The sequence below is a fragment of the Oryctolagus cuniculus genome, chromosome 2 (genome assembly GCF_964237555.1).
Source record: "Oryctolagus cuniculus chromosome 2, mOryCun1.1, whole genome shotgun sequence".
Taxonomy (NCBI): Eukaryota; Metazoa; Chordata; class Mammalia; order Lagomorpha; family Leporidae; genus Oryctolagus; species Oryctolagus cuniculus.
The window spans coordinates 3,930,120-3,951,684 of NC_091433.1; the positions used below are offsets into that span (position 1 = coordinate 3,930,120).

General features: G+C 61.7%; 1 protein-coding gene across 5 annotated transcripts in view; it reads right to left on the minus strand.

Annotated features, from left to right (window-relative positions):
- Positions 1-346: 346 nt before the first annotated feature.
- The window catches only part of EVC (EvC ciliary complex subunit 1), a 52,336-nt gene continuing 31,117 nt past the window's right edge, over positions 347-21,565 (minus strand). For 3 of the 5 annotated variants that reach the window (XM_070068037.1, XM_070068041.1, XM_070068039.1), the window contains 10 exons: positions 20,959-21,171; positions 16,417-16,526; positions 11,725-11,935; positions 9,944-10,150; positions 7,534-7,678; positions 5,483-5,594; positions 3,140-3,266; positions 2,589-2,670; positions 1,911-2,022; positions 347-1,492 (listed from right to left, as the gene is read on the minus strand). In XM_070068037.1, coding sequence (XP_069924138.1) covers positions 1,408-1,492; positions 1,911-2,022; positions 2,589-2,670; positions 3,140-3,266; positions 5,483-5,594; positions 7,534-7,678; positions 9,944-10,150; positions 11,725-11,935; positions 16,417-16,526; positions 20,959-21,171 — 1,404 coding nt within the window. In that variant the 3' untranslated portion in view covers positions 347-1,407. Of the gene's footprint in view, positions 1,493-1,910; positions 2,069-2,588; positions 2,671-3,139; positions 3,267-5,482; positions 5,595-7,533; positions 7,679-9,943; positions 10,151-11,724; positions 11,936-16,416; positions 16,527-20,958; positions 21,172-21,565 lie in introns of all 5 variants that reach the window. The other 2 variants (XM_070068038.1, XM_070068040.1) reach the window with 2 other exon arrangements.

Here is a 21,565-nt window from a genome sequence, read left to right on the forward strand (position 1 = left end):
GACTTGGGCCATCTTCCACTGCTTTCCCAGGCCATGGCAGAGAGCTGGATTGGAAGTGGAGCAGCTGGGACTTGAACCGGCGCCCCTATAGGATGCCAGCACTGCAGGCAGTGGCTTTACCCACTCACTACGTACACCACGGCACTGGCACTGTAAAAATAAATTAAAAAAAAAAAAAAGATGTCCATCCATACAAAAGGGTCTTAATGAAGGTCATGGATATGCATATTATAAAACACAACGTGTGGCTGTCCAAGCTTTTTTGCACCAAACTCAATTTCAATGCATTTTCCCAGGGATGTCCGGAGCACCCGCTGCAGGCACCGATAGCAGCCGAGACCGCAGCTCTGAAAACAAGCAGGTTTATTCAGGGAAGAGCAGGGTGCCGACCCAGGACACGCGTGCGGGCAGGGCGGGGCCCAGGAGACACTGCGGGGCAAGTTCGCGGGTCCTGGAGGCTGGCTGCTCGCTGCTGGCACCGCTGGCTGTGGGAGCTGTGCCCACAGGCGCGACTGAGTGGCAGCTTCCTGCAGACGTCATCACGCGCACACCGCGCCCGGCGGCCTCGGCACCGGCTCCCGTGCCCCCCAACCCCGGTGGCTCCGTCTTGGGTTGGGCTTGACGTAGGCAACTTCATCTTGGCCCTGCAGCTTCCGCACCTTGAAGAATGATCTCACCCCGGATGCCCCGGGCGCTGGGGACAACGGCAGCTTTGTCTGCAGATGGAAAAGGCCCCCTCCTGGCAGTGGCTTGCATGGGGCTGGTCTGGAAGTCTCCGGTCATGTCCACCCCAGGGGCCCGGGGTGCCCAGGAAGGCCCCGCCCCCGCCCCAGGTGAGGCTGGAAGGCTGGGCGAGTGCCACCGAGCAGCTGTGACTGTGGGTCCCCAGGGCAGCCAGGGACCAGGGACTCCAGAGTCTGCGTTGGGGTCCTTGAGCCCCCCGACTCAGATCCCCACGGGGTGATCTGGCAAGAGCCAGGGATGGGAAGGGACCAGAGCCGGGGAGGGTCCGGATGGGAACACTGGCGGCCGTGGCCAGCGTGCAGGCGACGGAGGCAGCAGGGAGATGGTGGTGACAGAGACAAGGACCAGCAGCAAGCTTGGTGCCGGAAACCCTGCGGAGCAGGGGTCCCCAAGGCTGGGAAGGGTCTCAAGGAAGGAGGAGACGCAGAGGACCCAGGCCAGGGCTGGACACCAAGCGCAGTCAGTGACTTCCAGGAAAGCGCAGGCAGAGCCTCCGCACACTTCCAGTCCTGGACACAGGGCGCCGGGACGCAGCCCCCCTCGGCTGTGCAGCTTGCGGGGCCGTGTGGAGATCAGTCTGCCCTGGCAACTCCCCCTTCCGCGTGCGGGCTGGGCGGGGGCTGCAGGCTCGGTCCCCCGCCGGGGGGGGGGGGGGGGTCCAGGCTACAAGCGGCTTCTCCTCTTCAGCATCTTCTTGTCGCTCTCACCGTCGTCAGCGTCGCCCTCCTGCTGACCCAGCCTTTTGCCACTAAGAACACGGAGGAGGCGCAGTGCGTTAGGGCTGTGGGCCCACACGCGTGTCCCCAGGCTGTGCCTCGTCCGCCGGGCGGAGGGAGCAGGCAGCGGCGGGGGACCCCGACGCGTTGTTAAGAGGCAAGCATAGCCCCAGCTCCCACGGGGAGGCACCCGGCGGACCCACGTCACCGCACACCCCTGTGATGCGCTGGCACCTGGCCCTGCAGAGCGCGGAGCCGGCGCAGGGGGCCCTGGCCCCCAGGTGTCCAGCCGCCACAGTCACGGCGACGCCAGCACTTCCGGTCATCACCGCCACCACCGCCCCCGTGTTGTCTGGACCTTGGCACTCAGGCCTCTGGGGGATGGCGGTTTCCCTGCCTGGGATCTGGGTCCTCAGCAAAGCATCATGGGAATGAGCCGGGGGGCTGTACCTGTGCGCAGCGGGCGGCTGCTCCCCCGAGGCAGGCTCCTCGTCTTGGGGCGCACCTGGGGGCCCTCTCTCCCGGGGCAGGGCCTTCTTCCTTTTGGTCCTGAGGGGCTTCTCTGTAGACGACACGTGAGCCCGGCATGGCTCCCCGGCTGCCGTCAACTGCCCACCCAGCCCGACATTTCGTGAGCACCTTCTGCAGGCCAGTGCCATACTCGGAACTATTGTACCCATTGAACAGAGGGGGAAGGCGAGGCCCAGGGGGACAAAGTGCTTCCCCAGGCCCACATGGCTTCCAGCTGCGGGTGTGAGGCCCCCCCACCCTCCTCCTCCACCCATAGGCGGCAGTAAGGGACAGGGCAGCGACGTCCCCGGCCGAGGAGGAGGGCTTCTTGTCCCACGTCACAGATGGGACAACGGAGTTGGAGCTGGTCAGCGGCCTACCCAGGAGCTGGAATGGTCTGGGGGTGGAGGGGTGGGCGAGGCTCACAGACAGGACACGGAAGTCCAGAGAGGGGAGCATGTCGCCGCAGGCCACACAGCGGGTCCCCAGGGATGGGGTGGGTAAGGCTCACAGACAGGACACGGAAGTCCAGAGAGGGGAGCATGTCGCCGCGGGCCACACAGCAGGTCCCCGGGGATTCGGGGGCAGCCAGCGTCTCAGCGATGCCCCCCCACTCACCTGGCAGCTCGCGCTTGGTGCTGTCAGGGAGCGGCACGCGGGCCAGGGCGGCCAGCTCCGACAGGAAGTCCTGCTCGGCTTCCTGGGTGCAGACAAGAGGGCGTCAGCGGGGCCTCCTGCTGTGCCCTCCCCCGCCCCGCTCTCACTCAGGGGGGCGGCTGATGGGCGCCGGTCTGCGGCCAGTGGGGAGGCAGACCCGCCCTGGGCAGCTCCTGCCAGACACCTGTCCGTCCCCACTCCACCGCCCACACCTTACAGATGGTGCAGCGAGGGATGAGGGGCTCAGGGCCAGCAGTAGGGCCGACCCCACCCGCTTGTGCCCAGCTGCGCCCCCTGCCAGCTGCGTGGAGGGCACGGGCATCAGCCCTGACCCCAGCACAAGTCCCTGTCACAGCCACGCAGGGGTCACCACAGGCCCTGCCCGCCCCCCCAGGAGCTCACGCTCACGTGGGGAGCCCGAGGCGGCCTCAGCCAGGGACGCAGTGGGGCGGCCCCAGAGGGAGGCGCAGGAGCCGATTCGGCTCCGACCAGCGCCGTGTCCGTGCCCGTACCTGCAGCTCGGTCTCCAGCTGGGCTTCTAGGTGGTCCCTGGCCCTGGCCTTCTGCTTCCAGGCGTCCAGGCGGGTCTGCTGGTGTGCGGAGAACTGGGCCAGGAACCGCGTTTGCTGTGACAGCATCCTGGGGGGAGGGGCCGTCCGTCACGGATCCGCCCGTCCGTGCACCCAGCCACCCACTGTTTCAGGCGGGAGAGCGTGTCCCACCTGCCGGGCTCCGCGCTGGGTTGTGAGACAGAGGTGTGAGAGGCTCAGTCCCTGGCGCCGTGGAGCCCTACTTTAGGGAAGAGAAACTAACTCACGCGGCACAGCCCAGGGCCGCGCTCTGCAGGATGGTACAGCACCCCTCCCCCATGCTCAAGGAGCCAAGTCCACTAGAGACTGCAGCAGGCAGAGAAGGCGGTGAGCAGAGGGCCCGTGGCCCGAGCCAGTCAGGGGCCCACGAGGCCACGCCATCCAGCTCGGAGCAGGCAGCTGCTGAGGTCCCTCTTTGGCGGCCCCTGGGCCTGGAGAAGCCCTTGGACCACCCTTGAGTGGGGGTGGGGCAAACACGGCCCCTGCTCCCCTCGGACGTGCAGAGCTGGAGTGTCGAGGCTGGGGTGCAGATCTGCATCCAGCAGGAAAGCCATGTGATGCCCCTGCACCCCCCAGTCTGAGGCGCGAAAGCCAGGGCGAGCCTGGTCCTCACAGCCCAGGAGCAGGACCCCTGCTGCCCACTGCTAGTGCCCACGCGGAGGGTTTCTGGTGCTGCGGCAGCCTCGTCCGACTCAGCGGGGCCCAGGGGCACTGCCGTTCTTGCTTCCTAAGCCGGGAGTCAGCCCTGGTGCTGGCCGGACTCCAGGGCTGCTGTCCCCCAGCGCAGCCCTGCGTCAGTGCATTGCTAACTGGCTGAGAGCTCCCGGACGGACCGCAGAAGTGGCCCCAGCGCCCAGTTCAAGGCCAACCAAACAGCAGGTGGCCTGCAGGGGCCACACTGCCGGTGCACCCACGCTCCCGCGCCTGTGCGTCAGGGCAAGCTTTCTGCGTGTGCCTGGTGTCTGAGTAGCCGCTGCCGGTTTTTTGGGGGCCTCCCAGCCAGCTGGGCCTGCTCGGGGCTGGCCAGAAGGGCTGGGGAGCGGACCCCCACAGCGCAGCACTGCCGCCTTCCACGTTCCTGCAGGCGTAACTACAAGTGTGTCCTGCACACCTCTCAGTGAGGCTCGGGGACGCTGGATCCACACCCGCTTCCCTGAGCGTCTCTCCACCCACAGAGACCTGAACCCTGCCCCAGGGGCTGTTCCGTGGCCCCAGGCCTCGGCAGCCGGCAGTGGCAGCCATCAGCCCAGGCTGGCTGCGTTATGAGAGCCCTCACGGCAGGTGAACCTCCCGGGCTGCGGTCCCAGGGGCAGCAGCTGGCACCAAAAGAAGTCCCAAGGGGGCCGGTGTTGTGGCACAGAGGACTAAGTCACCACTTGTGACGAAGGATCCCACATGAGTGCCGGTTCGAGTCCCGGCTGTTCCACTTCCGATCCAGCTCTCTGCTATGGCCTGGGAAAGCAGAAGATGGCCCACCTGACTGGGCCCCTGCACCCACGTGGGAGACCCGGATAAAACTCCTGGCTCCTGGCTTTGGCCTGGCGCAGCTCCGGCCATTGTAGCCATCTGTGGAGTGAACCAGTGGATGGAAGACACCCCCCCCCCCCGTCTCCCCCTCTGCCTTTCAAATAAATACATAAATCGTTTAAAAAAGAATTCCCAAGCATGAGCAGAGGTGGACACAGCTGAGGTTCCGAGGGGCGGGGTCACGTGCAGCCACGTGCAGGGACACGAGCGAGGCCCTGGGTGGTGAGGGCGGCCATGTGACAGCCAGCAAGCAAACGGAACACGCGTGGACACACGGATCTTCCCAGACCCTCCCGAGCACAGCCCTGCCACTGACGCCTTGACCCAGAGCCAGGAGGGGCCACGGCCACGGCCAGCGCTGTCAGGTAACACACCTGTGTGGCTGGGGCCACGGCGATGGCCGCGGTTACAGAAAACGCTTGTATCGGTCCCACATCCCTGCTCTCCTCCTGGGCTGCCTACTGGGTACCCAGCCTGCACCCACATCCTCCCACCCCGGGCCTGCTGTGGGAGAGCCTGAACAAGAGTGGAGGAGCCCCGTCAGGGCTAGGAACGCCACTTCAGCCTGGATAAATAGCCACCGTCCAGCTGGACGTGCCCCCGGATGCGTGCCAGGCGCTGTCCCAGGTGCTGGCATAGAGCAGGAAGCAGGACGAAGGCCGGAGGCCCCCTTGCTGCGGGAGGCGGCCAGCAGGCGCAGGCAGGGTCCCCGATCAAGGGCGCAGCAGGGGGCCTCACCTGTGGTGCACGGCCTGGGAGGCGCCGAGGGCTGCACCTGCCATCCGGCTTCCTGTTGGAGGGTCGCCGGCCTCTTCCGTCTTCCTCAGCTTGAAATTTTCCACTCGCTCACCTGCACCCGTTGGGCACACGGCAGTCAGGTGCGTGTTGGGAGGGTTGGCTGGGGCGGGTGCTGGGGGTGCAGGGGGGAGTGTGACGCACCTGCTCCCACGGATGGCAGCATCAGCCCTAGCGCTGGGACCGGGCTCTCGGCCCGCCTGCCCCTCCCTGGGGCCGAAGTGGCCGAAGGGGAGACCAATAGGGCACAATAGGGCAGCTTCCACACTCAAGGACCTCACCGAGCAGAGGGCGGCGTGGGGCACCTGGCACAGCGGGGGCTGCCCTCGGAGCCCTCCCGGGAACTGCCCCTGAAGGCACGGCCCGCTCCCCGGAGCTCTCTGGAGTCCACGGCCCAGCGACTCACAGGACTCCTGGGTTTTAAAAGGAGAGCAGCCAGGGACCCTGGGTTGTCTGGGATGAGCCCCGTGAGGGAAGACGACCCACGCCTGGTTCCAGAATGTTCTGCAGTGGGGCGTGGTCGTGCTTGGCTCCTGCTAAGCCCTCCCTGGAAACCACAATGGAGATCTGCAGCCATCTGGCTGATTTCTGGCTGCGAGTTCTCGGGACAAGGGGAAACAGAGGCGGCCGCTGCTCCCAGCTGCGAGAAATGCATGTGGGGAGCCCGGCCCGGGACCCCCTGCCCCGGGACCCCAGCCCACCCCCTCTCCCGAGGATGGTTTCCATGTCCAGGTCTTGGGCCAGCCGGACAAGGCCTGCTAGAGAGCAAGGACTCCCCCGGGTGCCACCTCCCACAGCCCAGGGGAGACGTCCTCGCTCCTCAGACGCCTGGGCACTGCTGGCCTTCCGTCCCCACGGCCACCTGGGCGGCGCTAGTCCATTTCCGTCTCCCTGACCACCAGACTCAGAGACAGGATCACTCCACCCTGAGGCGGCACCGTGGGCCCGGTCCCGGATCATCACCCCGCCCCGTTCCTGTCCTGGCTTAGCCACTTATGCATGTATGTGTGTGCACGTGTGTAGGTGTCTGTGTGTGCACAGGCACACATGCATGTGTGTATTGTGCATGTGTCAACATGTGCATTTATGCACGCACACACGCATGGACACGTGTTTTGTGCAAGCGTGTGTGTGCTATATGTGTATGCATGCATTTACATGTATATGTGCATGCACGTGTATGTGTCCATGTATGCATGATGCACATATGTGTATGTCATGTATGTGCACACATGTGCACGTTGTCTGCATACATGCACATGTGTGCATTTACGTGTGCGTTGTGCACATGCATGTATCTGCATGCATGTATGTATGTGCGTGCATGGTGATTGTGTGTATCTTTTTAAAAACTCCTTGGGGATGAAGTAGGGGATAAACATTAAGCAAAAATATGAAAAAATTAACTCCAAATAAAATTTTAAGCACTCTCTGTGCCATTCCTGCAAACTGAAAGCACGGGAGTGCTGGGGGAGCCGGGGAGCGGGGGAAACAGGTGAGCTGGGGGTGTTGGGAGGCGGGGGATCTGGGATGTTGGGGGATCTGGGGGTGCTGCGGAGCCAGGGAGTTGGGGTATCCAGGGAGCCGGGGAGCTAGGGGTGTCAGGGAGCCGGGGAGCAGGGGATTGGGGGACCTGGGGAGTGGGGGAGCTGGGGAGCGGGGATCTGGGGGTGTCAGGGAGCGGGGGAGCCACGGAGCAGGAAGCTGGGGAGCCAGGGAGCGGGGTATCCAAGGGAGTGGGGAGCAGGGGAGCCAGGATCTGGGGGTGTTGGGGGCGCCGGGGAGTGGGGATCTGGGAGTGTCAGGGAGCCAGGATCTGGGGGTGTTGGGGGAGCCGGGGAGCGGGGGAGCTGGGAAGTGGGGATCTGGGGGTGTCAGGGAGCCAGGGAGCGGGGGATCCGAGGGAGTGGGGGAATCAGGGAGCCGGGGATCTGGGGGAGCCGGGGAGCAGGGGATTCGGGGAGTGGGGGAGCCTGGGAGTGGGGGAGCCGTACCCTGCAGGCTGCGCAGCTGCTGCAGCCTCCTCGCCCCGTGCTCCTGCAGGATGCGCCCCACCTGCTGGTAGTAGGCCTGCACCAGGCGGCCGACCCCGGCACTGGTCACGTACACGCTCTCCATGGCCGCCTCCAGCAGTGTCCTCTGTGGGAGGGGACAGCAGGCAAGGCATCGTGGAGCCACCTGTGGCTGACGCCACCCCGCCTGCCCCAGCTCATCTCTCCCACCTGGAGAGGTCTGGGAGGGCTGGTTTAAACCAGTCACAACCAGAGATGGTTGGTTTAAACCAGTCCCAGCCACCTTCCCTCCCTTGGCCGGGCAGGGCCCGAGGCTGGCGTCGCGGCTCCTCCTGGCTGTCGGGATGTAGCCGTGGGGAAACCTGCAGGGGGCCCTTCCCTTCCTGAACATCAAGCAGCTGTGGGTGAAAAACTTGGCCACTTCCTTCATCCTGTCTGGAATGCAGATCTGATGACCGGAGAGGCAGTGGCTATTTTGAGAGCATGAGGCAAAGGCATTCAGAGCTGCCATGGTGGACTGGAAAGAAAGTGCCACTGTGCCAGCCTTGCCCCCCTCCCTCCACACTCTCAGCTCCGGGGCTGTCACTTCTGGTGATCTGGGCCACCCCAGCAGGGCGGGGTGCGGCACTCCTTAACCACACGCCCCGCGCCTGGGGACCTGTCCGCCAAGCTCTGACAAAGTCACTGTCTTTTCCCTCACAAGACGAGGGGCAAAGGGCCGAGAACGCTGACTCCAGGGCGCCCATGTCGCCCAGGGCGCTGCCAGGCTTTGTGACTGTGTCACTGCCGATGGGTGTGGTCTGCACCGTGTGAGAAACACACCTGAGCCTGCACAGGGGGGCGGCGGCACAGCCAGGGCGCCTGGCTCTCTCTTCCCTGCCCAACCTCTGCACCCAACTCCACCCTCCAGGGACTCCGGGCTCTGGCCCTGCACTTGCTCCCGGGGGCCCCTGCAGGGAGCTGCTGGCCTTCTCGTCCTCTTGGAGCCACCTGGCCCCCACACACCCCCCCAGCCCGGCCACAGTGAGGGCTGACCACGCCCCCGCCCCGCCCCCCCACCCCCACCCCCACTCCCTGCCTCTGTTGCCACGGCCTCTACGCTTGCCCACAGCCTCCCCCCTGGGCAGCTCCTCCTCCCCCAGCAGACCTACTGCTCCGGCTTTCTGAGTTTCCAACCCACCATCTTCTCAGGACTGCGGCATCTCTGCTCCCTGGCTCCGCCCACCTGGGGACCACGGCTCCCGTCCCATCCCTAGCAGCCCCCGTGAGCTTCGTGAGCAGGTGCACTAAGCGACCCCCCTCCTAGCCCTGAGCGCGGTGCTGCCCTGGGGTGCGGGGCTGGGGGGAGGGGGGCTCTCATCTGCTCAGGATCCCCGAGAGGCCGAGGACGAAGCGCAGCCTCGCGCCACACCCCACGCCCTCACAGCGAGCACCTGCCGAGGGGTACGAGTTGGAGAACTTCAGGGAGGGAGGCAGACCTTCCCGACGGCACCAGAACACGGCCCTGACGTGCGCGTGACCCGAGGCACACGCGTGTTCAGGGCAAGGTGAGGGTCACAGGAACACAGGCCCAGTGCCGGCTGGGCAGGGGAGCAAGGGCCTTGGGTCGAGCAAGGCCCACGGAACCATTCGCCCTGGCTCTGCTAAGGCAGCCACAGGCGGGCCACCGACAGTAGCTGATGATTCTGCGTGGCCCAGAATGACGACGTAACTGTTCACGTGGCCCCCGACAGGAAAAAGGTCCCCAGCCCTGACTACAGGAAAGGACACACCCAAGCCGCCCGTGGGGCCCGGGGGCATGGCCACAGGAGGCCGCCCTGGGGTGTGCCGGGAGCGAGGGTCTCACCGCTCCTCCTGGCTGGAGGGGAGGCAGCCAGGCAGACACAGGCAGCGCACGGTCACAGCAGAGAAGACCTGCTCCGGTCCCCAGCGGCTGCTCGTGAACTAGGAGGCTTGGGACGTATCCTTTGCCCAGCGCTAAGCCTCAGTCTTCCCATCTGTGCAATGGCAGGATCAAGGGCTGGGGGAGCCCCGAGGGGCAGGCACAAGCACACAGATTTCAGTGCAAGGCCAGCGGACCTCTGACCGGGGTCACCTGCATCGCTCTGGTTTGTCACCGCCTCCCCCAGGAGATGGATTTCAGTGGCACCGCTGGGCCGCCAGGGTCCCTCTGCGGAGCCTCTGTGTCCTAGCAGAGATGCCCAGCACCAGGGGACACAGGACGGCCAGCAGCAGGTGGGAGCCTGGGACCCCCGCCCACCCTGCCCATGCAGGGAAGCGAGCCCAGCTCACCGGTGAGGACGGTAAACTCTGCCAGGCCAGGCCCTGCCGTCCCGACCCCTCCCACCCACCCGCGGCTGCCCAGGGACGGGGGTGGAGGGGCCGCGTGTACCTTGACGCCGTCGCGGTCCTTGGCCCGGCTCCTGGACGCCGCGTTGCGCGCGTGCCCCAGCAGCGCCTGCGCGATGGCTCGCTCCGCGTGCTGCCCCAGCAGCTGCCCCACCTCCCGGGCCTCGGCCAGGAGCTGCTGCCGGAGCTGCAGCCGCGTCTGCTGCGCCTCCGCCTCCAGCCGGCCGGCCTCCTCCAGGACGCGCGCCTCCTGCAAGGCAAGCGCCCAGCCGCTGCCCAGGGCGGTGGAGAAGGGGCGGGGCGCGCGCTGGTCCCCTCCGCGCAGGCATTCGTTAGCCACCGACTGTATGCCGGGGCCGGTTGTGGGCCCCTACAAGGAGGGGACCTCGCTCCAGGCCCGATGAGCCCACAGAAGCTCAGAGGTCGACCAAGTTTCTGACCGTCAACAGCAGAGCAGGGCTTCGAAGCAGCGGAGGGCACGCGGGGCCCGGGGGACTGCCTGTCCTCGGGAAGCCGAGAGAAGGAAGCGGGGTGACGCAGAGCCAGGGCAGTGTCCTGCCCACGTCCCCCGGTTCCCCGGACAGAGCTGGGGAGACTGGGACGCGCTTGTGGGTCAGAACCCGTCCGCTGTTCCCAGGCCTCCGGGCACCCGGGCTACGCCTGGACTCAGCCTGTCTGGCATGACCCTCAGCTCGGAGACCCGCACAGTCTTCCCTTCACTGGGCAGAGGCCTCAGGAGAGATGGCAGAGGCCCTGTCCCTCCCCGACCTGAGACCGCGGCCTCCCCGATTCCATACGCATTTTCCCGTGTAATTCTCCCTTTTGCCTACGCCGGAACCTGGGACCCTGCAGGTCAGCCTACATTGTTCTCGCCTGTGGGTGCTGGATTAACTCACCCTACACCCTAGCTACAACTCCTAACCCTAACCAATAGCCTAACATGAACCCCAGCCCCTACACCTAACCCCCTACTGTAACCCTAAACCCTAATCCTAACCCTAAACCCCAACATTATCCATAACCCTAACCCCAACCCTAAAACCAAACCCTAACCCTAAACTCCAACCCTAAACCTCGATACTAGCCCTAACCCTAAACCCCAACACTATCCATAACCCTAACCCCTAACCCTAAAACCAAACCCTAACCCTAAACTCCAACCCTAAACCTCGATACTAGCCCTAACCCTAAACCCCAACACTATCTATAACCCCAACACTAACCCCTAACCCTAACCCTAAACCCCAACACTAACCTCTAACCCTAACCCCTAACTCTAACCCAAATCCTAAACATTAATCCAACCCTAACTCTGACCCTAACCCTAACACTGACCCTGACCCTAACCACTAACGCTAACATCCCGAGTTCCTGTGCTAAAATGCTAAGGCTAGACCCTCAGCCTCATCGTTGTGTGAGCTGGAGAGGCATGTGGTGGAGACCAATGCAGGACACCAGGGGTTAGGGCACCTGCCGGCGAGCCTGCACCCCACATCCGAGTGGCTTCCTCAAGTCCCGGCTGCTCTACTTCTGGTCCAGCTTCCTGCTAATGTGCTCAAGGACTTGGGTCTGCCATCCACGTGGGAGAGCCAGGTTGACTGCTGGGCTCCTGGCCTTGGCCTGGCCCAGTCCTGGCTGCTGCGCGCAGATGGGGCATGACCCAGTGCAGGGAGACCTCTCTATCTCTCCATCTCTCTGCATAAATACATAAGAATTAAAGACGAGATCAGGACATGGACGCACAGCGGGGAGCCCGCGTGAGGACACGGGGAAGGCGTGGTTTGCAGGCGGCCAGGGGCGGCGGGGCGCATGCGCCGGTCTTACCAGGGCCTTGAGCAGCTGCCACTGGTGCTCGTCCAGGCACTGGGAGGAGGCCTGCTCCAGCGCGTGCTGCTCACGCAGCTCCTGCAGGAGACTCCTCTTCCCGCACAGCCGCATCTGCGTCAGCGTGGCGACGGCGCCGGCGCGGAGAGCCAGCCTCCGGAGGGCCGAGCGCAGGAGGAGGTCGTGGCCCTGCAGGACGCCCCGCGCGGCTCTTTGGGGAAAGTGGCGGGGTGCTGGGTCAGTGCTCCTGGCTTCACCGGGCTACCAAGAGCCTCCCCAGGGCAGGTGCTCAGACATGGCGCTCAGCCACCTGTTCCCCTTCATCTCCACACTCAGAGCCCGCCTGGGCTGCCGGTGCGCCGTGCAGGCCCACGGTCACATCCACGCGCATGGGCCACGGAGAGCTATCTCATGACTCGAATGAAAATCCTGGGTCTGCCAGCGAGGCCCCACCTTTGGCTTTATAACTTGAGGCGCCTGTTGCACGGGGCTTCATGAAGCGAAGCGGAGCCCTGGCAAAGGAGCCAGGCGTTCAGCTGGAAACCCCAGCAAGGAGGAATCAGCCTCATTTTGAATCAGCTGAACTCCCAACTGGGTGCAGTTAAGCTGCCACTATCTGAAATTCCTTCTGGAAGTAAAAGAAATCCTCTCTCTGGGGCTGGCCCTGTGGCTCAGCGGGTTAAAGCCTTGGCCTGAAGCACCAGCATCCCTTATAGCTGCCAGTTCTAGTCCTGGCTGCTCCTCTTCCGATCCAGCACTCTCTATGGCCTGGGAAAGCAGTGGAAGATGGCCCAAGAGCTTGGGCCCCTGCACCCATGTGGGAGACTCGGAAGAAGCTCCTGGCTCCTGGATTCAGATCGGCACAGCTCTGGCCGTTGCAGCCATCTGGGGAGTGAACCAGTGGATGGAAGACCTCTCTCTCTGCCTCTACCTCTCTAACTCTTTTAAATAAATAAAATAAATCTTTTTCAAAGAAGAATTAAAAGAAAGCCTCTCTGGAGAAAGCTCCTATCATTCAAAGCCTTAACGTAGTCTCGCTACAATTTTTATGCAGAATACCCAGCATCCAATAAGAATAACCAGACGCGCAAACAGATGAAATGTAAGCAAAAGGGGAAAGAACAGGCCGTGGAAAAGTAGCCGCAGGCTATCAGAGCCTGTAATAACCACACTTTGTGGCAGGTGTTTGTGTGTCCAGTGGATGGAGGAATTCAGCGGGTAACTGGAGACTATGAGAGGAATGAAACGGGAGCCCCAGAGCACAGGGGCGCAGTGAACTCAAGGGAACAGATACGAGCAGCCAGAACTCAGCTGCAGGGGGAGGGAACTGGAAGGCAGCTCAACACAAAACACGCAGACACACTGCAGAGTGCGATGACACAGGAGAACATGGAACAGCGGTGAAGAGACATGCGGGGCAGCGTGAAGGACTCCCTCCATGCCCCGAGAGGGGGAAAGAGCAGGAGGAATATTTAAGAGGTAATAGATGCAAATCTCAAAATCTGCTGACAGAAGATCACAGACTGCAGCAGCACGTCACACTGGGGCCGGCGGTGTGGCGCAGCGGGTTAAAGCCCCAGCCGGCATCCCGTGAGGGCACCGGTTCAAGTCCCTGCTGCTCCACTTCCAATCCAGCTCTCTGCTGTGGCCTGGGAAAGCAGTGGAAGATGGCCCAAGTGCCTGGGCCCCTGCACCCACGTGGGAGACCCTGAAGAAGCTCCTGGCTCCTGGTCAGCACAGCTCTGGCCATTGCAGCCACCTGGGGAATGAACCAGCAGATAGAAGATCCCCCCGCCCCCGCCCCGTGTGTGTGTATTTATCTCTCTCTGTAACTGCTTTTCAAGTAAATATTTTTTAAAAAAAGAAGCATTTCACACACACACACACAGCACAACACACACACACATGAATGAAAAACACACAGAAAACCCACACACGTTTAGTCATAAGAAAGCAGATGCAAACCAAAGAATAAAAGAAAATGCAGGCCGGCGCCGCGGCTCAACAGGCTAATCCTCTGCCTAGTGGTGCCCGCACACCGGGTTCTAGTCCCCATCGGGGCGCCGGATTCTGTCCTGGTTGCCCTCTTCCAGGCCAGCTCTCTGCTGTGGCCAGGGAGTGCAGTGGAGGATGGCCCAAGTGCTTGGGCCCTGCACCCCATGGGAGACCAGGATAAGTACTGGCTCCTGCCATCGGATCAGCGTGGTGCGCCATCCGCAGCGCACTGGCCGCGGCGGCCATTGGAGGGTGAACCAACGGCAAAGGAAGACCTTTCTCTCTGTCTTTCTCTCACTGTCCACTCTGCCTGTCAAAAAAAAAAAAAAAAAAAAAAAAAGAAAGAAAGAAAGAAGAAAGCAGAAGTGCCCAGAGGCGGCTGAACTCAGAGGATGCCGGATGATCTCTGCTGGGCTGGGGGGAGGCTGCTCCCCGCTGAGGGCTGTCAGGGCCCTGATGACACCATTCATGGCCATGCAAAATTAGCAACTTCAGAAGAGCCAGCCTGCGGTACACGGACTGAACTCCGGGTCCCAGCCACGGTCGCCTCAGCAAGGTCAGAACAAACTCTTCTATGGGCCTGATGAGGCCCAGGCACCGGGTGCTCCCCAGCCCTGGTTCAAAGCATTGAATGAAAATAACCAAACTGAGTTTGGCATATGCCGTGGGCTGCAGGCAGCTCACTGCCCCACTTCACAGCGGAACCGAATCCCCACCACAGTGGTAGCGAGAGACGGGGCCTCTGGGGAAGCGACCAGGTCACGTGAGCTCCACCCTCATGAATGGATCAGAAAAGGGACTTTGGACAGAGCTGGCCCCGCTCACATCCTCCCGCCTCCCACAGCAGCCGGGGTCCGTCTTGAAGGCCCTGACCAGGCTCCGAAGCTGCCAGCCCCTTGGTCCTGCCCTTCCTGTCCCAGGCCCGAGAGAGCTGTTCCTATTGCTTATAACTGATCCAGTCTCATGCATTCTGTTACAGCAGCAGAAATGGACTCAGGCAATACACAATGAAAACATTCTGCAAAGATGGAAGGGAGATACAGCATCTCCAGACAACAGTGAAGTCGGCGTGTTGCCAGCAGATCTGAAACAAAGAATCCTCCGGGCAAAGCTGACCCAGACGGAAGCTTGGAGGAAACAGAGGAAGGATGAAGAACCACAGGACACAGAACCGTGAGGAAATCTGGGTGAATGGACTGCGTAAAGCCACAATAATGGTGTTTCCTGGGGTTGGAAACACTGAGAGGATGGAAATTCAGTGTCAGAAGCAGACCTGTGAGACAGGAATGAACAGGTTAAGGGGTTCTCACTGCCCAGAAGAATAGGAACCTTGTATGTTACACGCTAAGTCAAGTATGCAGTGTGAAATCCCTGAACCACTAAAAGCACAGGAAAAAAACAAACAAGATGAACAAACCAGAAGAGAGGCCAAAAAGAATAAAAGTAAAAAAAAAATCCAAAAGACGACAAGCAACAAAAGAAAATGTAACACAGAGCAAGACAAGTACATCAGCATGGAGATGTACACTAAACGTAAATGGACTAAATATTGATACAATGAAAAGACACCTTGTTTCAGGCCAGACAAATCCCCCATCACTGCTCCCAGCTCACTCAGTGTCCCGTGGGGCTCTACGTGTTTCTCCATCCTCTCATCCTGTGTCCTCTCTATCACCCAGTTCCACAGTCACTCACTTGATCCTGATGTCTACACGAATCAGGTGTCTGGAAAAGGCTGAGCAACCAGACAAGAGTGACATCAAATAAATGATGCTTCCAGCAAGCAGAAGAAAAGCCATGCAACACTAAGAGTCACAGCTAAAATACCAACAATGAATACAAACATTGATTATAGGTGGGGAGTGACCGCAGATGGACACACGGGTCTTTCTGGGGTGAAGAGGTCCTAAGTTTGGATTGCAGTAATGGGTGTAGGCCTCTGCATATTTGCTGAAAATCATAGAATTCTGCTCTCAAAATGAACACAGATAGATGATGCCTCACAAAGCCTGTTCAGAAAAGTTCCTGAGAAGGAGGCAACATTAGCCCATATCACAGATGAGGCCATTGGGGCTACAGAAGTGTGAAGTGCCTGCCTAGATTAATTCTTTTTTTTTGTTTGTTTGTTTTTGTTTTTGTTTTTGAGAGGCAGAGTGGACAGTGAGAGAGAGAGAGAGAGAAAGGTCTTCCTTTTTTTTGCCGTTGGTTCACCTTCCAATGGCCGCTGCGGCCGGTGTGCTGCGGCTGGCGCACCGCGCTGATCCGAAGCCAGGAGCCAGGTGCTTCTCCTGGTCTCCCATGGGGTGCAGGGCCCAAGCACTTGGGTCATCCTCCACCACACTCCCTGGCCACAGCAGAGAGCTGGCCTGGAAGAGGGGCAACCGGGACAGAATCCAGCGCCCCAACCGGGACTAGAACCTGGTGTGCTGGCATCGCAAGGTGGAGGATTAGCCTAGTGAGCTGCGGCGCCAGCTGCCTAGATTAATTCTAACTCCCAGGTTTGACCCAGGGCACTCTACTGTCACCCTTGTCCACGTTTATGTCTAGAATTTGTTCAGTCTTCAACCACCCCAGCTGGAAGTATAAGGCAGGCAGGACATTGTGTCCAGCTTACACCTCAGAATACCGAGGTTAGCACAGAGGGACACCAAGACCAACACCCAGACTCCCCCCACCTCGCTGCGAGGCTGTACTCACTCCTCTGTGAGGCCGCCGAGTCTGCCCAAGGCTCCGAGGACGGTGCTCTCGTGGGCTTCCCGCAGCTGTGTCTGCAGCACCGCGGACAGCGCCCACTCCTCCATCCACACCTACACCCGGGGGAGGGACACAGTGAGGGCGTGGGCTCGGCCAGGGCCCGCGTCTTCAGTCTTGCTTCCCTGGATCCCGCCCTTTGCTTCTTGTTTTGAAATCCCATTCTCCCTCGGCTTCATTCACATCTGTCCCTGCTCGCATGTGGTCTCAGAGCATCTCAACTGTGCCTTCTGAGGAGTAAACGCCTGCTTGTCTCTGGACAGACGGTCATCAACTGTCCCAGCTCCATTCGTGAAACGGTAACGGATCTTTTCCTAACTTTTCTGAGAGCCATGTTGTCCTCTCGTAGATTTCCACAGACACACGCGTCTCGTCCGGGCTTTGTTCTGTTCGGGGCATCTGCCTGTTCACTTCTGCAGCAACGCCAGCGATTGAATTGCTGGTGCTTGTAGCAGTTAAATTTCATGGCAGCTGGGACGAGCCCTGCCTCATTCTCCTACACAAAGCCGTCTTCATGACTCTTGATTTTCCTCCTTTCATGTGAGTTTGAGGTTAGATTTGGGACAAAGTGAACTTTTCTGTATTTGAAGAAAATTGACATCTTTCCAAGTGAGGTTCCCCACCAGTCACGTGGCATTTCTCAAGTCGTCTTACGCCTTCATCAATGTCTCGCAAACTTCTCCACGGAGCCTCCTATCTGCCTGGGTCAGGGGGTCCTAGGCAGCTCTCGCTTCCCTGCTGACGCCCTGTCTTTGGGTTATCCCTGGCTGCTGCAGCTTTGGAGGAAACCCAGGGGTTTGGGGTTCTGACTGTGTGTTTGGCAAATGCGCTGAGCGCCCTTCACAGCTGGGAGGGCTTGCAGAGTGCTCTGGCTTCTCAGTGGCGATATTCACGGGGTCTGCAAACACGCAGAAGCACCACTCGGCCCTAGTGCGCTGCTTAGATCTTCTGTTCGAGGTTGGACTCGTGGGCTGGCCAGCCTGTCCTCTTCTGCGAGACGGAGAGCTAAAATCGTCCCTTGCGATCTGAATTTGTTCACTCCCTTCAGTCCTGACTTTTGCTTTCGTTGTCTGTATTTCAGGGCTACGTCTGTACCTCCTGGAGGAATTGTTTTACAGATGTGCATCTTAGAGATGAGGGCCAGATGGTCTTCTGAAGTAGCACTCTGGCTGGGAGGTACGGACAGGAGGAGGCCGCTGGTCCAGCTACACAGGGAGGGCGGCTCTGCCCAGGGCTCCGAGGGTGCAGGTGACGGGGGTCCCTTCGGGGTTAGGCTAAAGGTGGGGCCATGGAGCCCTGTGGATCCGACACAGGTTGTGGAGTCAAGGGTAAATACGATTTTGCTTCATGCACGTGGAAGCAGGGAGGAGGGCTGTGTGGGGAGTGGGTTGGAGGGGAGCCAGGGCCCTGCTTGGGACAGCCTAATGACACGTGCACTGGCCATCAGAACAGAGGCCCTGCCCAGAGCGCCAAGTGCAGGGACAGACTTGGCGCTGCAGAGAGAAGTCTGGGAGTCGCTGGCCCCAGTGGGATGACGCCCAAGGGATTGAATCCTCCAGGAACCATGGAGGCAGACTTGGAAGTCGGACCTGCAGATGAGGGCCCAGCCCCAGCCAACCTGGGCTGCTCAGCGGTGCCTGGATCCCCGACCCACCGCGACGGGAGCTCACACACGGGTTTGCAAGCTGCTGTTTTGGGGCCGATTTGTCTGTGCGGCGTCTGAAAGCTAACGCAGGTGGTGCATGCCTGGGTGAGATCTCCCGACAGCGCGTGCAGATGGCACCCGGGGCCACCCACTGTCCAGAAGTCAGGGAGGCCAGGAGGAGCCAGCGAAGACCGGGAAGGCACAGCCAGCGAGGCGGGAGTAGACGCAGGAGATCCAGGCCAGGCGGCCAGGAGTGAGGGGACCAACTTGGCAGTAAGACGAGGTCCACTGGCCCGGCTCAGCAGAGGCTGGGTTTGGTGGGGAGCGGATGGGAACCTGCCTGGGCCGGGGTCGGGGGAGTGGAGGCAAGCAGGCGGTGGAGCCAGGATGAAAGCCCTGGTGGCCGACTCAGCGCTGGTGGTGAACGGCGCACCTCCTGCCGCGTTCCCTGCGGAGACAGCAGGTGCTCCGGCCGCTCCCTGTGGCTGCGGCGACTGCCCAACCTCAGCAGCCTAAAGCAACCCCGACTCATGTCCTGTGCTTCCGAAGCGAAGTCCGAACAGGCGCAAAGGAACTCAAACCCGCCCAGCCAGCCACAGGCCTGCCATGCTCCTCCGGGGCTTAGGCACCACGGTCTCGGCTCTTCCCCGTCCGGAGGGCGCCTGCGCCTCTGCCTCACAGCCCCTTCCTCCGACGTCTACACCCCACCTGCTTCCCACAAGTGGTCTGGGCAGAGCCAGAAGGCTGCCTCAGTGTGGGCAGCGGTCTGAGGAGTGTCCTTGGACCACCTGTCCTGCGCCACCCAGAGATCCCATCATTTCTAGCAACTTCTCTGAGCATCGGGATACAAAGCGACCCGGGCTTTTGGGGATGGGAACAGCGGGGGAAAGACATTCACCCTCTGGGGCTGCTCCTCGCCCTCCGTGGCTTTTGCTTCCCAAGACTGATGCTTATTGAAAGCACTAAAGTTCACTCCTCACGTTGTTCATCGGCAGGGAGGGGAGAGACGGCAGTGGGAGAGAAGGCGGCCTCTGGGGGTAACTCGGGCAGTCAGACGCGACCCAACACCTGTTCAACCAGCTGATGAGGTCACCACCACCGCTGGCCTTCGGAATGCGAAGTTGCACAATCGTCCGCTCCCACAGTGAGTCCAGGACCAGCAAACCCGAGCCACGCCCAGGGCGCTGCTGCCCGAGCGACCTCAGACTCCCAGCGCAGAGTTCTCGGCCAGTGCCGGCTCTTGCATCGGAAATGAACCTCTGGATTTGGTCGGCCCCAGGAAGTGAGAAAGCAGATGGCGCGGAAAAGGCACAAACCGGCAGCCTCCCGCAGGGGCTGCTGGGAGTGTCCGGAGCCTGAGTCTTCACACGGAAGCTGGGGTTTGGAGACCAGGACGAAGCCGTGGAAATCACAGAACCGTGGGAGTCGGCTCCCAGCTGAAGTCACCTAGCCACTGGTGCAGCTCAAACCTACATCCCACAGAGCTCCCGGGGACCCTCGGGAGCCCGTGTCAGAGGCATAGGACGTCACCTGTGGAGCTGCGCAGGACCCCAGCCAGCTTCCCCCTCCCCCTAAGCTATGGATTCACTGTTCCAGGACCAGGACTCAGTATGAATCGGATGGACTGGGTTTCATGCAGATTCCTGGGACAAATACCAGGCCCAGGCCGCTGCCCTGTGATGATTTCCGAAGCCGCATCCTCCCGAGCCCTCCCTGTACCGCAGCCACTGGGTCTCGAACACGGGGCCGGGAGTAGGCAGATCAGGGTTGTCACCAAGCACAGGGGCTCACACGTGGCCCATGGCATGGCAGTGTGGTGCAGCCGGCAGGACGGCCCGAGTCAGGGTCCGCTCACTCTGTAGCTGCCCTGTGGCTGCACTTCCCTAACGTGGTCCTGTTTTCTTCCACAGCTCCGCGGAATCGCTTCACGGACCTCGGCTAGCGGTCTCTGCGACGTGGGTGGGCGGCCCAGGCCTGGGAGACGGCCCCCGGGGACTCGGGCTGTGCCCACCGCCTCTGCCCCAGCAGGCAACCTCTGTTCTCATGCAGGTGCACTTCCCGGAAGTCACGGGCGGGACTTGGGAGCACAGGCAAGGAAGGTGCCTCTCCCAAGAACTGGCTTTGGTATTGGAACAAGCAGCCGTCCGCAGGGAGCAGCCTGTCACCGGCCAGCACGGCGTCTTCCAGGCACCAGGGGACTCCGGCTACCGCACACGCTGCGTTTTAGCCCCCTGGGTGCATGCAGAAGGCCGCGAGAAAGGAAAACGTGCGTGCTCTGTTGTCTGCTGCACGGGCAGGGTCCTTCTCTCTCATTGCTGTCCATGTCTCAGAACGTCAAGTTGCTGCACATGGCACAAAGCTGCCCCAAGTCCTCGCCGCAGGCTCTGTGGCTTGAAACAACTCCGATTTTCCCGCAGTACCAGAGGCTGGAAGCCCGCTGACAGTGGCTGTGGGCGGGGCTCCCTGCGACCCCCCGCTTCTGGAAGCCCCGGGTGTCCTGGCCCCAGGCTGTGCTGCTGCAGCCTCTGCTTCTGTCACTGCCTCTCCTTCCGGCCCCACCGCCTCCATGAAAGGCCCCATGATGACATCGGGCTAACACCCCCAGCTCAGGACCCTCCCCTGAGTCACATGGCCCAGTCCCTTGTGTCACCTACAGCTGCACACATACAGGCTCTGGGGGTTAAGGGACGGACACCCTTGGGGGCCCTCATTGGACCTGTGGCTTTACTATCAGGCTCTAATCTCCAAATGCACTCTCCCAGACAGATTCGGGACCGCGTGCAGCCCCTCCCGCGAGGCCACGCCCCCGCGCCGCCGCAGCCCCGCCCCTGAGATCCCCGCACCTGTTCGTCCTGCTCCAGCAGCTCCTGGAAGAGGCGCCACTGCTGCTTCCGGAAGCGGTCGGACTTTCCCAGCTGCCGCGCCGCGCTGGCCTGCACCTCCTGCCGCAAGCTCTCGCACTCGGCGCCCGGGAGCCCCGCCTGCCGGGGCAGCGTCTGCAGGAACAGCGCGTCCGCCAGCTGCTGGAAGGTGCGCACCGTGCGGCGGAACAGCTCCTGCGGCCGAGAGCCACCGGTCAGGCCCGCGTCCGCCCCGCGGCCCTTCCCGCTTCTCCCGCGCTCGCCGCCCGCAGGGCACCGTGGATCCGGAGGCGGAACACGCACGACACACACGTGCGCACACACACACCCTGAGGCACGCACTCACACACAGAAACACACCTGCACACATACACACGTGTAGGCACTCACACGCACACACCTCAATGGCACCCACGTGTGCACACACAAACATGCACCGATACAGACACACCCATGTGCATATGTAACACACAAGCACTAGCCTCAGACACACCCATGTGCATACACAGCACACGTGCACACAGAAACATGCACGCATCTACTGACACACATGCACACAGAGACACACACACCTACATGCACATACACA